The sequence below is a fragment of the Suncus etruscus genome, chromosome 9, assembly GCF_024139225.1.
Source record: "Suncus etruscus isolate mSunEtr1 chromosome 9, mSunEtr1.pri.cur, whole genome shotgun sequence".
NCBI lineage: Eukaryota > Metazoa > Chordata > Mammalia > Eulipotyphla > Soricidae > Suncus > Suncus etruscus.
The window spans coordinates 110,023,138-110,038,484 of record NC_064856.1 but is presented as its reverse complement, the minus strand read 5'-3'; the positions used below and the strand labels follow the sequence as shown (position 1 = coordinate 110,038,484).

General features: G+C 56.5%; 2 protein-coding genes and 1 non-coding gene across 3 annotated transcripts; 2 read left to right on the top strand and 1 right to left on the bottom strand.

The window, feature by feature from the left end:
• Positions 1-4,064: 4,064 nt before the first annotated feature.
• Positions 4,065-4,146, bottom strand: TRNAS-GCU (transfer RNA serine (anticodon GCU)). The gene has a single exon. It is a non-coding gene; the product is annotated as a tRNA-Ser (tRNA).
• A 439-nt stretch (positions 4,147-4,585) lies between these two features.
• Positions 4,586-6,856, top strand: B4GAT1 (beta-1,4-glucuronyltransferase 1). Its single transcript, XM_049780170.1, has 2 exons — positions 4,586-5,769; positions 6,303-6,856. The coding sequence occupies exons 1-2, from the start codon at positions 4,714-4,716 to the stop codon at positions 6,492-6,494; spliced, it is 1,248 nt and encodes a 415-aa protein (XP_049636127.1). The 5' UTR covers positions 4,586-4,713; the 3' UTR covers positions 6,495-6,856.
• Positions 6,857-7,331: 475 nt separating this feature from the next.
• On the top strand, positions 7,332-15,149 carry BRMS1 (BRMS1 transcriptional repressor and anoikis regulator). The gene is made up of 11 exons (XM_049780176.1): positions 7,332-7,530; positions 11,649-11,969; positions 12,730-12,881; positions 12,982-13,072; positions 13,149-13,276; positions 13,357-13,436; positions 13,523-13,619; positions 13,714-13,806; positions 14,362-14,426; positions 14,683-14,722; positions 14,846-15,149. The coding sequence occupies exons 2-11, from the start codon at positions 11,866-11,868 to the stop codon at positions 14,851-14,853; spliced, it is 858 nt and encodes a 285-aa protein (XP_049636133.1). The 5' UTR covers positions 7,332-7,530; positions 11,649-11,865; the 3' UTR covers positions 14,854-15,149.
• The last annotated feature ends 198 nt before the right edge of the window (positions 15,150-15,347 follow it).

Sequence of the window (15,347 nt, the reverse complement as noted above, 5' to 3'; positions counted from 1 at the left end):
GGAGTGACCTCTGAGCGCAAACCCAGAAGTAAGCACAGTTAGATGTGACCCCATAAAAAATAAAAAGGAAGAAAGGAAGGAGGGAGGGAGGGAGAAAGAGGAAGAAAAAGAGGAAGAAAGGAAGGAAAGAAAGAAAGGAAGGAATGAAGGAAGGAAGGAAGGAAGGAAGGAAGGAAGAGAAGAAGAAGAAGAAGAAAGAAAGATAAAAAGAAGAAAGAAGAAAAAGAAAGAAAGAAAGAAAGAAAGAAAAAAGAAAGAAAAGAAAGAAAGAAAGAAAGAAAGAAAAAGAAGGAAAGAAAGAAGAAAGAGAAAGAAAGAAAGAAAGAAAGAAAGAAAGAAAGAAAGAAAGAAAGAAAGAAAGAAAATCTGATACAATAACCACCCATTAAGAGATTGTATGTGTGAAAAGTTAATGTTTGTAGAGTTATTGCAACTTGATCTTGGGCACAGCTGGTAATTCACAGTGAGTCACTTGGGGGTTGCTTCTGGGAATTCTTGGGTTACCACGTGGTTCTAGGCACTGAAGTCAGATTTCCTGAATGCAGAATGTGCACCAGCCCTTTGAGCTGTTTTCCTGGCCCTTCGGAGCCATTTTTTTAAATGGAATTCCATGACCTGACCTGTCTCATGTACCAGGACGTAGACTAAAGATAGTGCCAGCAGCAAGTGTCCCAAGAAAGTCAAGCAAACAGGGGCCAGAGACACAGAATGGAAGTAAGGCATTTGCCTTTCATGCAGGACGGTGGTTTGAATCCCGGCATCCCATATGGTCCCCGTGCTGCCAGGGGCAATTTTCTGAGCATGGAGCCAGGAGTAACCCCTGAGCGCTGCCGGTTGTGACCCAAAAACAAACAAAACAAACAAAAAAAAAAAGTCAGGCAAACAATTGAATGAGAAAAGGGCCAGAGAGATGGTACAATAGGGAAGGCACTTGCCTTGCATGTGGCCAACCCAGTTCTATCCCGGGCATCCTATATGGTCTGCTGAGCACCTGCAGGAGTGATTCCTGGGTGCACAGCCAGGAGTGACCCCTGAGTCCTGGATCACCAGGGTGATGGTTATGGCATTTTCCTTGGAGCAGAGAATCAGTAACCAATTAGAGACACCCAAGAAAAGTTTAACTTGTTAGAACCCATTAACTTGTCTTTAGCCACTCACCTCACCTTTCTCTTTTCTTCTAATAGAAATCCCACCTTGGGGGCCAGAGCGATAGCACGGCGGGGAGGACATGTGCCTTGCATGAGGCCGAATCAGATTCCATCCCCAGCATCCCATATGGTCCCCCGAGCCAGCCAGGGTGATTTTAGAGCACAGGGTCAAGAGTGACCCCTGAGTGCCACTGGATGTGGCCCATTAAAAAAAAAAAAAAAAAAAAAAAGCTTCGTCTTTATTTATTTTCTAGGACTTTGAACCAGACCAATGGTGCTCAGGTCTACTGTTCAGACGGGACTGAGCTTCAGCCCTTGATCTCTGTCTCTCTCTGTCTCTCTGTCTGTCTCTCTCTGTCTCTCATCTCTCTCCCTCTCTCCTCTTTTGTTTTGTTTGTTTTGGGCCACACCCAATGGCGCTCAGGGGTTACTCCTGGCTCTCTCTGCCTCTCTCTTCTCTCTCTCTCCTCTCTCTCTCTCTCCCTCCCTCCCTCCCTCCCTCCCTACTCTTCTCTCCTTCTGTGGGCCACAAAGATAGTACGAAAGGCGAGAGGTGAGCACTGCCAGCAGTGATCCCTAAACATCGCAGGGCATGGCACAAATCTCCCCCAATAAGTAAATAATTTTCTTCAGGAAGGGCCAGAGAGGTAGTACAGAGGGGGAAGGTGCTTGCCTTGCACATGGCCAAGCCTGGTTTGATCCCAGTACCACATAAGGTCCCCTGAACACTGCCAGGAGTATGTCCTAAGCATCAGATGGGTGGCACAAACACCTAAAAACAACTTAAAAGGATCTTGGGGACCAGGGAGGAAACTCTACAGACAGGAGCCCACACTTTGGTTCCATCACTGGCACTGCTGACTCCCCTGAGAAATACTAGGAGTGTCCACTAGGTGTGACCCCAAAATAAAACAAAACAAAATTCTTTTGTTTTTGTTGGTTTGGGGGCCTCACCCAGCAGTGCTCAGGACTTAGTCTTGGCTCTGAGCTTGAATCACTCTGGCAAGCTCAGAGAACCATATGGGAAGCTGGAGTTTGAACCCAGGTTGACCTTGTGCAAGACTAGTACTCTTACCATTGTGCTATCACTCTGGCCCCCCAAATTCTGCCAATCATTTGGTAGAAGAATTACCATCAGGACAATGGAAACAACTCCGTGGTAGAGCACTTGCCACATATGGATAAAGCCCTGGGTTTGATCCCAACACCATGAAAAGAATAATTAACATCAGGCCAGAGATTCTCTTTTTGTTTTTGTTTTTGTTTTTTTGGGTCACACCCGGCAGTGCTCAGGGGTTACTCCTGGCTCTAAGCTCAGAATTCGCTCCTGGCAGGCTCAGAGGACCATATGGGATGCCGGGATTTGAACCACTGAACTTCTGCATGAAAGGCAAATGCCTTACCTCCATGCTATCTCTCTGGCCTGGCCAGAGATTCTTATCTACAGTGGGAGGGCCCTTACCAATCCCTGGCACCAAATGGTCCCCTAGTACAGCCGGGAATAAGCCCTGAGCACCATGGTCAGTGGCCCAAAATCCAAAGAAACAGAAAAGGATACAAATGAGGGATCAGAGATGATGCCAAGGACACGAGCAAGTGCTTTGCATGTAGATCATGTGACCTCTGGCAACACAAGGCCCCCCCAAGCATCACTACTGGTGACTCCATCCAGCATGCATACAAGGAGCTCCTTAGCACTACCAGGTGTGCCCCCCCCCAAATGCAGATGTCAGGAATGTGGTCAGTATAGCTTCTGCCTTGCATATACTGAAGTACATGTGATCCTCAGCACTGCCAAAAGTAATAATAAAATAATCAGGGCGAAAGGTAGTCCAGTGGGTAGGGCATGCAGTTGACCCAGGTTCAATCCCCAGTACCCCATGGGGTCTCTCAACCCCACCAGGAGTGACCCTTGAGCACAGAGCCAGGACTAAGCCTTGTGTACTAGCAAGTGTAGCCTTGAAAAGGGGTTTATCCATATACAGCATGAACTCCCCCCAAATAACAACAAAAGTTGGACATAACTTTTTTTTTTTGGTTTTTGGGTCACACCCGGCAGTGCTCAGGGGTTCCTCCTGGCTCTAGGCTCAGAAATCGCTCCTGGCAGTCTGGGGGGGGGGGGCGGGGAGGACAATATGGGATGCCTGGATTCAAACCACTGCCCTTCTGCAGGCAAGGCAAACGCTTTACCTCCATGCTATCTCTCTGGCCCTGGACATATGACTTTTTATATGCAATCTCCAAATTCACCAAAGAAGATAACGGATGTGATTTGAGTGGTTATTTTTAATATTATAAACCAGGGGCCAGAGTGAAAGCACGGCGGGTAGGCATTTGCCTTGCAGGTGGCTGACCAGGGTTTGATCCCCAGCATCCCATAGGGTCCCCCAAGCCTGCCAGGAGTAATTTCTGAGCACAAAGTCAGGAATAACCCTTTGAGCGCCACTAGGTGTGGCCCAAAATAAATAAACATTGTAATGTAAACCCAGGAACATTCGATACAAAATTTTTTGTTTAATGTAAGCATGGTGATTTACAAGGTCTCCACACTGGGAGAAGTGCTGGAGGGAATCCTAGGGGGCTGAATAAAATAATGACTCAGTCATCAAACTACCATCGCCCCCACCCACCGGGTTCCAGTAGAGAAGGGAGAAAGCACTTGGGAGGGAGATAGGTTTGGAAGCCTCTCCAGTTCCTGCAGACGACATCCATCCCCAGTCTGGCAGGGAGGGGCCTGCAAATTCTGGTCTGCTTTTCTGGGTGCCACAACGACCCCCACTTGCACCACCGGCCTCAGAGAGGGTTCTGAGTTCACCCTGGGGAGCAGAAAGGCAGGCAGGCCCGGCTGGCTGTTAGAATTCCATCGCGTCCCCCGTATGGTCCTCGGCCACGTGGAAAATTAAGCAAAACTCTCACCGACGAGGATGGGATTCGAACCCACGCGTGCAAAGCACAATGGATTAGCAGTCCATCGCCTTAACCACTCGGCCACCTCGTCCGATGGAGAACGGCCTCTTCCACAGCTCCTTATCTCTCATATCATCTCTCCGCACTCCTCGCGCCTCCTGGAACCCCATTTTCTCTTGCAAACCTGGGTGGGGTCCCGGGACAACGAGACCCTGGAGGGAGGAAGGTGCTTTTCCTGCCTTGCATCCAGCCTGGGGCTGCATCGCCCTCGCTATCCTTCCCCCACGTTGCAGCAGCCGACCTAGATTCCCTCTCCGGATCTCTGGGGGGAGTTCAACGGGGGTTTTGGGGTGCATTAGGTGCTAGGGGTGGGAGGCCCCTGGTGCACGAACCTGCTGCGAGGAGGCGGGGCGCGTGGTCCCGGGAACCCCCTGCCCGCGCGCGTGCGCACGCGCAGTTGCACGGTGCGCCGCTGCAGTTGGTCCTCCCGGCGCGCAGGGGGCGAGAGAGCCCGCGGCCGGCCGGCAGTTCTTGCGCGGGAGCTCGGCTCGCCTCGGCTCTCCCCGGCCGCGTTTGACAGGTTGCGGTAGATCTTGGGCTTGGAGGAGGAGGCGGCCCGGGGGGTCCCCGCCGCGCGTCCCGGGGCCCCCCTAGAGCCATGCAGCTGCCCCACGCTCTCCGATGCGCCTTCTACCAGCTACTGCTGGCCGCGCTCATGCTGGTGGCCATGCTGCAGCTGCTCTACCTGTCCCTGCTGTCGGGGCTGCACGGGCAGAAGGAGCGGGACCGGTACCTCGAGTTCTTCCCCCCGTCCCCCCGCTCCGTGGACCAGATCAGGGCGCAGTTGCGCGCCGCGCTGGCCACCGGCGGAGCCCTGGACGCCAGCGGCGATTACCGCGTCTACCGGAGCCTCCTGAAGGCCGCCCGGGACCCCCACGACGTGGTCCTGGCCACGCACGCCAGCGTGGACAACCTCCTGCACCTGCCGGGCCTGCTGAGCCGCTGGAAGGGCCCGCTGTCCGTGGCCGTGTTCGCCGCCACCAGGGAGGAGGCGCAGCTGGCCACGGTGCTCACCTATGCGCTCAGCAGCCACTGCCCCGACCTGCGTGCCAGGGTGGTTTTGCACCTCGTGTGCCCGTCGCGCTACGAGGCGGCCGTGCCCGCCCCCCGGGAGCCCGGTGAGTTCGCCCGGCTGCGGTCCTGCCAGGAGGTGTATGACAAACTCGCCCGGGTGGCCCAGCCGGGCCTCAACTACGCGCTGGGCACCAACGTCTCCTACCCCAACAACATGCTGAGGAACCTGGCCCGGGAAGGGACCGGCTACGCGCTGGTGATCGACGTGGACATGCTGCCCAGCGCTGGACTCTGGAAGGGCCTGCGGGACCTGCTGGAGCAGGGCAAGCCGTGGCTGGGCACCGCACTGGTGGTGCCTGCCTTCGAGATCCGCCTTACCGGCCGCATCCCCTCCAACAAGGAGGAACTGTTGAAGCTGTACCGGAGTGGCTACGTGCGGCCCTTCTACGACGGCACGTGCACGCCCTGCCAGGCGCCCACCAACTACTCCCGCTGGCTCAGCCTGCCCCAAGAGCCCTCGCTGAAGCCTGCTTACCGGGTGCCCTGGCATGACCCCTGGGAGCCCTTCTACGTGGCTGGGGGCAAGGTGCCCGCCTTCGACGAGCGCTTCCGGCAGTATGGTTTTAATCGCATCAGCCAGGTGCCAGGGGATGGAGGGGTTGGGGGGAACCCCAGTTGGCAGGGTGGGGTGGGGTAGGGTGGGGAGGACTCAACATGTGTCCAGCAGGGAGGAATGAAAATACAGGAATGTAATTTCAGGGCTGGAGAGATAGCACATGGCAGGACTCACAGTGGAGAGGGCCTACTGATCTAAAAATCCCAGATGTCCTGTATGGTCCCCTGAATCTGCCAGGAGTGATTCCTGAGTATTGCAGAATCAGGAATAACCCCTGAATATGTGGCCAAAAAGTGTTTTTTTAAAGGGTGTCCCTCTTGGCTCCAGCTGTGTCACCCAATTTGGGGGAGGGTTTGGGTCACACCCGGCAGCACTCAGGGGTCACTCCTGGCTTTAGACTCAGAAATTGCTGCTGGCAGGCTTGGGGGACTATATGGGATGCCGGGCTGGGATTCGAACCACCGTCCTTTTGCATGCAAGGCAAACGCCTTACCTCCATGCTATCTCTCCGGCCCCTGTGTCATCCAATTTCACTTAGCCCTTCTCTTCCCCAACAGGCTTGTGAGCTGCACATGGCAGGATTCACTTTTGAGGTGCTCAATGAAGCCTTTCTGGTTCATAAGGGCTTCAAGGAAACCCTCAAGTTCCACCCTCAGAAAGAAGCAGAGAATCAGCGCAATAAGCTCCTTTACCGCCAGTTCAAACAGGAGATGCTAGTCAAGTACCCCGACTCGTCGCGTCACTGCTGAACCCTGCCTGGCTGTCAGTCCCGAGCCCCAGCGGTGTTAGCCGGGGTAAGACCCGGTCCCTACGGGGAAGTACTGAACTTGACTGAGAAGTGCTGGGAGCCAGTCCCAGCTTTACCACTAACTAGCTGTGTGGCCTTGGCAAAAGGCGGCCCCTCTCTGAGCCTCGGTTACCCCGTCCGACCTACCTCATGGAATTGCCAAGGCAGATCAGAGGAGGGGCCCTGCGTGAAGGCTATTCTGGAAGCTAAGAACAGACGTGAAGGAGGCTTACTAGGATTGCAGTATTCTCGTTGTGACTTAATTCTGGCTGTTATTCCTGAGCTCGGGTGCCTGGGCAGGACCAGCGCAAAGCGTAATGAATGGGCCAGAGAGGGGACATCCCAAGGAAGAAGCAGCTTCAGAGCAAGACGTGGCATCTAGTTGCTAGCTTTGGAGTGTCCCCCAGCGAAGGCCAAACTTCCCCCATCGGAGACTCAGGGGAAACCCTCAGTTCTTGGGGGGGGGGGGGGGAGGGCTTGGGGTGAAACTGTTTGGTCCCCTCGAATGATCCGGGGCTAGGCCTTCGCCTCCTCCTCACGACGATGTGTAAATAAATACGTGTTCACACCTACAGGCGGCTCCGTGACTCTCCTGAATCGGGGCGCAAGAGAGGAATCCTGTTGCAGACCGGGGGATGTGGGCTCCCCGCTGAGTCTAGAAACCAGGATCTTTCCCGCGGCTTTTAGGCCTGCGCAGTAGCGTGGGTCGGTTGCTACGGCGACCGGCGCGCGTCATCTCAGCGCGCCTAAAGCCAACCAATAGGAGGGCGAGCCCAGGCCAACCAATCGGAAGCGACCTCACGGCCAACCAATCGGGAGCAGCCCCGCGGGCGCTTCTTGATGACGTACGCGGAAGCGCGCAAAGCCCCGCCCATCCCCGGAGAAGCGGCACCGGCGCAGGGCTTCCGGGAGTTCGGCGACGGGGTCCAGGAGTGGCTTGCTCGGGCATCGCTCCGGGGTGCTCGGACGTGAGGCCGGAGGAGGCCACGCTCTCCGCGGTGCGTATCACCCACCCTTTGGCGGCGCTCCTGGGGGCTTCTGCTGCTGGGCAAACTGACCCGTTCTCCGGAGCCGATGGAGGGAAGGAAGACCCAACGGGCCAAACGCATGCGGGGCCTCGGGGCCAGCAGCCGGCCCCGCAAGGGCCTCCGCGCCAGCGCACAGCGGGGTGGAGAGTGACGGGAGGCTCGGGCGCTTGGCTTCTCGAGGAAGGATCTGGCTTTCCCGGGGGGTTGCATGTGGAGGGAGCTCTGCAGTGTGCTTTTCCGAAAAGCCCTTTCACCCCTCGCCTGCTTTACAGAACTCTTAGGAGCTCCGGTCCTTGCAGCCGAGTTAGGAGAGGAGGGCTGGTGATTCGGTGGAACTCACTCGGTGGAATTGGACACCCGCACCCCAATCCGTACAGCACCCCCCCTTTCCTATCAGGATAGGTGGGGCTTATCGTGCACCTTCTAACGTTAATTCTATAGCCAGCAAGGAAGAGGGGGAAGGCTGGGGTTCAGTTGGCACGCAGAGAACAGTGACATGGGGACTTGCAAACTTTGGGGTGGGGGTTATTTAGGAATTGAAGGTTGAGACTTGGTAAGATGAGGGTGATTTTGGAGAGCCTCCTATTTCAGGACAGCCCGGTTTGCCCATTTACGAAAGCAGGAAGGAATGTGATGAAACTGTCCCTTAGGTCAGTTACTTAACTCAACTCGAACCGTTGGTGAGAGAATTAACACAACACTTGGTGCTATCACTGGCCTGTCAAGAGGTAAAAGCCAAATCTACCCCACGAGGCTTTTTTTTTTTTTTTTTTAATGTGCTTGCTAATCCTGTGGTCATTCTGTGAGCCAGATGTGGTGCCAGTGAACTGAGTGAGACCGTGGTGCTTGGAGAATGCAGAGATAACAGCATTTCTCTTTCTCTGACTCTGGCCCTTGCCATGGGTCCCCATAGATTTTTGTTTTGATTGGAGGCCACACTTGGCAGTGCTCAAGAGTTACTCCTGGCTCTGCATTCAGGAATCACTCCTGGTCAGCTAGGGGACCATATTGGGATGCCTGGGGATAGAACCCACGTTGGCTGTGTGCAAGGCAAACATCCTAGTCCTATCTCTCCCAGTCTCCCAGGCCCAAGAATGCTTTTTCTTTGGGAGGGGGCACACCCGACGGTGCTCAGGGGTGACTCCTGGCTGTCTGCTCAGAAATAGCTCCTGGCAGGCATGGGGGACTATATGGGACACCGGGATTCGAGCCAACCACCTTTGGTCCTGGATCAGCTGCTTGCAAGGCAAACACCGCTGTGCTATCTCTCCGGGCCCACTATTTTTTTTTTTTAACCTCAGGCCCCTTGAGATATCCTGGGGCCCACTTGGAAGTCATGTGACCTGTGGGATGAGAAATTCTGAACCCAAAAGTTATAAAGCAATCACCAGTGAAGAAAACTGGGCACAAAGTGGCTCTGCAAAAGAAAAAGAAAAAACCACTTTGTGGGTCCCAGATAGTGTATGAAGGATTTTTGGATAAGACTCAGATGTTCAAGTTCTGGTGATATGTTTAATGGCTCTTAGGGTTTTTTTTTTTATCTTTTTGGGTTTTTTTTTTTTTTTTTGGGCCACACCCGGCGGTGCTCAGGGGTCACTCCTGGCTGTCTGCTCAGAAATAGCTCCTGGCAGGCACGGGGGACCATATGGGACACCGGGATTCGAACCAGCCACCTTTGGTCCTGGATCGGCTGCTTGCAAGGCAAACACCGCTGTGCTATCTCTCCGGGCCCATCTTTTTGTTTTTGTTCGTTTTATTGGGGGGGGGGGTGTTGCTAAACCAGGGGATTTTTTTGCTATGCACTCAGTAATCACTCCTGTTGGGGCTCTCCTGCCAGGATAAAGGATGCCGGGGATTGACCTGGGTCAGCTATGTGCAAACCAAGTACCTTATCCACTAGACAATAGCTCCAGCACCTAAGGTTTTTGTTGGTATTGGTGGTGGGTTTTTTTTTTTATTTGTTTTGGGGCCACACCTGGCATCACTCAGGTGTTACTCCTGGCAGGCTCAGAGTACCCTCAGGGATGCCAGGGATCGAACCCAGGTACAAGGCAATGTACAAGGCAAACGCTCTACCTGCTATGCTATTGCTCTGGCCCTATTGTTGGTTTTGTTTGTTTGTTTGTTTGTTTTTTGTTTTTGGGTCACACCCAGCAGTGCTCAGGGGTTACTCCTGGCTCCACACACAGAAACCGCTCCTGGCAGGCAGGGGTGACCATATGGGATGCCGGGATTTGAATCAATGACCTTCTGCATGAAAGGCAAACCCCTTACCTCCATGCTATCTCTCTGGCCCTGTTTTTTTTGTTTGTTTGTTTTGGATTTTGGGTCACACCCAGCTGTGCTCAGGGGTGCCTCCTGGCTCTACGCTCAGAAATCACTCCTGGCAGGCTCAGGGGACCATATGGGATGCCGGGATTCAAACCAATGACCTTCTGCATGAAAGGCAAACGCCATACCTTCATGCTATCTCTCTGGCTCCCTGTTGTTTTTTAATGTCCCTGTCCCCCATTCTTGGACCAGCCACATTCTTTGTCGCTAGCTCCTGTGTCCGCTATCCTTGATCTGTAGAGTCCCTCCCTGATGCTGTCCCTAACCTGTCGCTGCCCAGCTGTCCTCATCTGTTGGACTCCCAGGCCCACCTCTCAACCCATGGCCTTCCTTGGCTCTCCCACCTTGTTCTCTGGGTACAAACTTTGACCTTCCTGCTAGCCAGCCAGGCATAAGTGTGGAGTCAAAGAGAAGTCACCAGTCTGAGGGGGGCCCCTCCTTTTTCTGGTTTGTTTTGGGCCACATCCAGCAGTGCTAAGGACTTACTCCTGATTCTGCTCAGCAATCACACAGGCAGTGCTCAGGAACCATAAGCTATACTGGGATAGAACTAGTGTCCACTGCATGTGTGGCAGACACCCAACCCTCTGTGCTCTCTCTTTGGACCCCATTTAGCACTGTTTCCCACCTCCTGCTATCTCATTATCTGGTTGTTTTGGGATTTGTTTTTGTTTTTTGGGCCACAACTGGTGGCACTCGGGTTACTACTGGCTCTGTGCTCAGAAATCACTCCTGGCAGGCTCCAGGGAATATATAGGATGCCAGCAATCGAACCAGAGTCCGTCCTGGATTGGCTGTGTGCAAGGCAAATGCCCTGCCATTGTGCTATCACCCCTCCCTCTGATTGTTTTGGGACCCCATCAAGCTGGGGGTCACTCCTGGCAGTGCTCAGGACGCCAGATTTGATGACAGGGATTGAACCTGGGTTGACAGGGTGCAAGGCCTTAACACCGTACTTTCTGGACCCTGTGATCAACTTTGGGTACTTTTTCCAGCAGGCCCAGTTTCCCATGAGTAGTTGAGTCAGCTGAATCTCCTGGTACTTCTCCCTTCCCCTGAGGTAGAGAGACAAATCTCTTTCCTCTCAGGTGCTCTAAGTGGGCTTTGCTGCTTACCGCAGAAGCTCAAGTTCAAGCTCTCTTTTCTCTCTCTCTCCCTCCTCTTTCTTCTTCCTTCTTCCTCTCTCTTCTCTTCTCCCCTCTCTGCCCCTCCTTCCCTCACATACTCTGACTGTCCCTGACCTCTGTTTACTGCCATCACATCCCCTTGCCCAGAAGACCCCATGCCGGGCGCCAGGAAGATAGCACAGCGGTAGGGCATTTGCCTTGCACACAGCTGACCCAGGACGGTAGTTCGAATCCCACATGGTTTCCCGAGCCTGCCAGGAGCGAGCACAGAGCCAGGAGTAAGCCCTGAGCGCCGCTGGGTATGGGCTAAAAACAAAACAAAAAGAAGAAGACCCCATGCCTCTGACTAGCTACCCACTCAAGCCTTGGCCTCGTGTCCCCCACCCCCCTGCTCTCCCATTCTCTGGCTGGGGGGTGGGTCTTTGTATGACTCACTGTGCTGGGAAAGTCCCCTCCCTCTGCAGACACCCCTGCAGTTCCAGGCCCAGAACCAGCCAGACCTCGTGCTGAGGACCCCCAGGAAACACCCAGCAGTGCTCAGGCGAATGTGCAATGCTGGGGTTCAAATTTGGGGACATTAAAAGGACCCTTGACCTCTGAGCTGTCTCTCCGGCCCTCTCCCCCTCTCAGGAACTTGAAAGCTCCTCCCCAGATCCCAGCGTGTCTGGCCGCCCCCTTCCTGCGCACCTCGGCTGCCATGACACACCCCCACCTGGTTCTCCCTGAAGCTTAAGCAAGTCCCTGGAGCAAGGATGGATGCACCCCAAGTCGCTCATCCAGAAGGCGGATCAGACCGGAGCAGGCGAGTATGGGCCTGAGCTGCAGTCACCAAGATTGAATCTTTGCCATGAGCTTGATGGCAGAGGTGCCCAGTCAGATGGAAGCAAGCACGCACCCGGCTGCGGAGACTGATGGTGACTCGGGGACCAGGCCCCAGTTCAGCGGCCACGGGTGAGCTGTGCTGGGAGGTGCCCAGGCTTGTCTGAGGTTCTTGGGAGGGAGCCCAGAGGCACCGAAGGGGGGAGGGCAGCAGGGCGAGGCCCTGAGTCAAGGGGCAGGAGGATGTGGGCCTTACCCAGTGTAAAGAGAAGACAAGTGAGCCAGGAGGAAGAGAGAGAGGGACAGTGGGGAAGGTGCTTGCCTCGAATGTGGCCGACCCAGGTTGAAACCTTGGCAACACATACAGTCCCCTGAGGACAGAGCCAAGAGTAAGCCCAGTGCACCACCGGTGTGCTTCCCCCAAACCAGAAGGCCAAGAATGTTCTAGATGCAGGGCCAGAATGACAGCACCGCGGGGAGGATATTTACCTTGCACACTGCCCTGCCGATCCAGGTTCAATCCCCAGCATCCCATATGGTCCCCACAGCCTGCCAGGAGTAAGGCCTGAGCATTGCCGGGTATGGCCTAGCGCCCATCCTTGAATGTTCTAGCTAGGCCCTAGGGGGAGGTGGAGTGTTTTGTAATAGTAACAGCCCTTGGGACTAGGGCAGCTCTGAGAGAAGTTCCAGCTTAGACAGTGACCCTCGTAATGAGAAGTTAAACAACATACACCCCCTACTGGTGTCCCAGGATTGAGACCCACACCGGAGACTCTCCTTGGCCCGCCCTGGCCCGCCCAGCTCGAGTCCAGGGTGCAGCGGCGGGTCCTGGGTCAGGCTCGTGGCCCTTGGGAGCTGCAGCAGGGGTGAGTGAGGCCCATACTCTCGCCAGGTCCCCGGTGCCTGCCCAGCCCCTCAGCAAAGACCCGGAGGAGATGGAGGCCGAGGGCGACTCACCCCCCGAGATGCACTTGAACGGGGAGGAGGAAGAGAGCGAGGACGGGCGCAGCGGCAGCCAGACAGAGTCCGAGTCGGAGAGCTCCGGTGAGCCGCCCCGCCCTGCCCCTGCGTCCTGCTGCACAGGCGCCCCCCAGTTCGCGCACCCCTTACCCCTCACCCTGCCCCGCCCCGTCCGGCCCCGCAGAAATGGACGAGGAGGACTATGAGCGCCGCCGCAGCGAGTGCGTCCACGAGATGCTGGACCTGGAGAAGCAGTTCTCGGAGCTCAAGGAGAAGTGAGGGGGCCCTGGGCCGCGGGGTGCGGGGCCCGGTGGTGCCTTCGTGAGAGTGACCAGCCGCCTCCTCCCCCAGGCTGTTCCGAGAGCGGCTGAGTCAGCTGCGGCTGCGGCTGGAAGAGGTGGGGGCCGAGAGAGCGCCCGAGTACACGGAGCCCCTCGGGGGGCTGCAGCGGAGCCTCAAGATTCGCATCCAGGTGGCAGGTCTGTGGGCTGTGCTGGGCCTCGGGGGTCCCGGGAGGTCCCGGACGCGTCTGCAGGGCTGCCTTTCCTCCCCTGCCCAGGCATCTACAAAGGCTTCTGCCTGGACGTGATCCGGAACAAGTACGAATGTGAGCTGCAAGGCGCCAGGCAGCATCTGGAGGTGCTGGGCAGCGTGTGCGGGGGTGGGGTGGGGGTCCGGAGCTCCAGCCTCCGCTGACACCCACGCACAAACCCCTGCGCCCCCAGAGCGAGAAGCTGCTGCTGTACCATGCGCTGCAGGGGGAGCTGCAAGAGCGGATCCAGAGGCTGGAGGAGGATCACCAAGGCCTGGACCTGGGCTCGGGTACGTGGGCCACTGGGCTCCCCAGAAGGCAAGCCCTGGGGGCTGGGGGTTGGGCGGAGCCAGCCCCATTCTGACTTGGGGTCTGCGTGTGCAGAGTGGTGGGACGACAGACTGAACGCCAGAGGTACTGCTCAGTCCTGGGACTCTCTGCCGCCCAGCAAGAGGAAGAAGGCCCCGCTGGTGTCTGGTATCCTTCCACAGTGGCAGCAGACACAGGGTGATGGTGGACGCCAGGCAGGCGGCACAAAAGCCCCCTGGCCTGCCAATACAGACAGACCCCATCTGGGAATGGCCTGAGCCCTGGGAACCCAAGAAGCAGCTCTTCCTGTCCAGTGATTCCCCCAAATCTGAGGCAGCCTGGGTGGGGGTTCAGAAGCCCTGCCTCCCCAGCCCCCCACCATGGGCCCCTTCCACCCCTGCCAGACAGATCCTCCCCTTACTGCACTGAGCAGCCACGCTTTTAGGGAACTCAGAGACCTGGGGGCTGAGGGCAGGATCATCCTCACCTGGCAGACTGATCTGGAGTGTCCTTTCCCCCCTACCCCCTAGCTATACTGATCCACAGTGACTAAGGGGGACCCTGCTCCTGCCACAGAGAATGTGTGGTGTGGGGACAGAACTGGGGTGTGAGGCCAGCACCCTACCCCTGGGCACTCTAGCCCTCTTGGGAGCTTCTATCCCTGGGTTGGGGTATAGGAACTAGTTCTCCCTCCTATGGCTGCTGCTTCCTTGACGCCCCCAGGCCCCTACATCGTGTACATGCTGCAGGAGATTGACATCCTGGAGGACTGGGCGGCCATCAAGAAGGTGCCTGGGACTCCTGTGGGGGGTCAGCGCAACACACACACCCCCCACCCAGCCCAGCTCCCTGTGTGGCTGTGGGGGGACAGGGCTGCCCCTTCCCCATTTTTGGCACGTTCTGCCTGAGGGAGGGGGGGCGGCAGGGCCTGCCAGGCCAACTGCATTGGGAAGGGGCCCTGTAACATCCTCACTTGGGAGGGCCTGGTGGGGGTTCTGGCCATACTGGGCAGGCTTTCAGGGGGCTACTATTCTCCCCGGCCAGGCCAGAGCAGCTGCGTCTCCTCAGAAGAGGAAACCAGATGGTAAGGACCCCAGCGAGGACTCTGGCCCCCAGACCAGCCATGGCTGCCTGGGGTGGGAACCACCAGGCCTAGGGGGCAGCAGGAGGCCAAGCTCTGCTCCCCTGAGTGGTTCCTGTTCCCCAGGGCCTTGACCACACACGTCTGGATGCAGAAAGGCGGCTGAGGCGCCCGGCAGCCCCCCAACTCCAACTCCTCTGCCACTTTGGGCCAGACAGTGGTGACTGAAGTGACCCCGGATGAACTGCCCCGCCAGGAGGTTAAGGGCTCTTTGATGCACCCCCCTTACCAAGCCCCATGTGGGCCCCACTGTGTATAAGCAGCCAGGAATTGGGGAGCCTGGCTCTCGGTGGTGACACCAGGCACCTCTTGTCTTTCTTGGGACGGCCTCCCGAGTTGCAGGCCTGGAATAAACAAACTCCTGGTATTCCGCTCGCTTCACGTGTCTGATTCACCCTCTCCGGCCTCCCTCCTGGGGTCCCTGACTAAGGGGCCCCCACCCCCGTTAGCAGCGGCAGGAGCCAGCTCAGCTGAGTAGGGGCATGAGCAGGGAAGAGGCCACAGGTGCCCGGAGTGGCCGGTGCTCTGCAGTCACGTGGCCGGGACGGGGCGCCCAACCCGGTCCTGT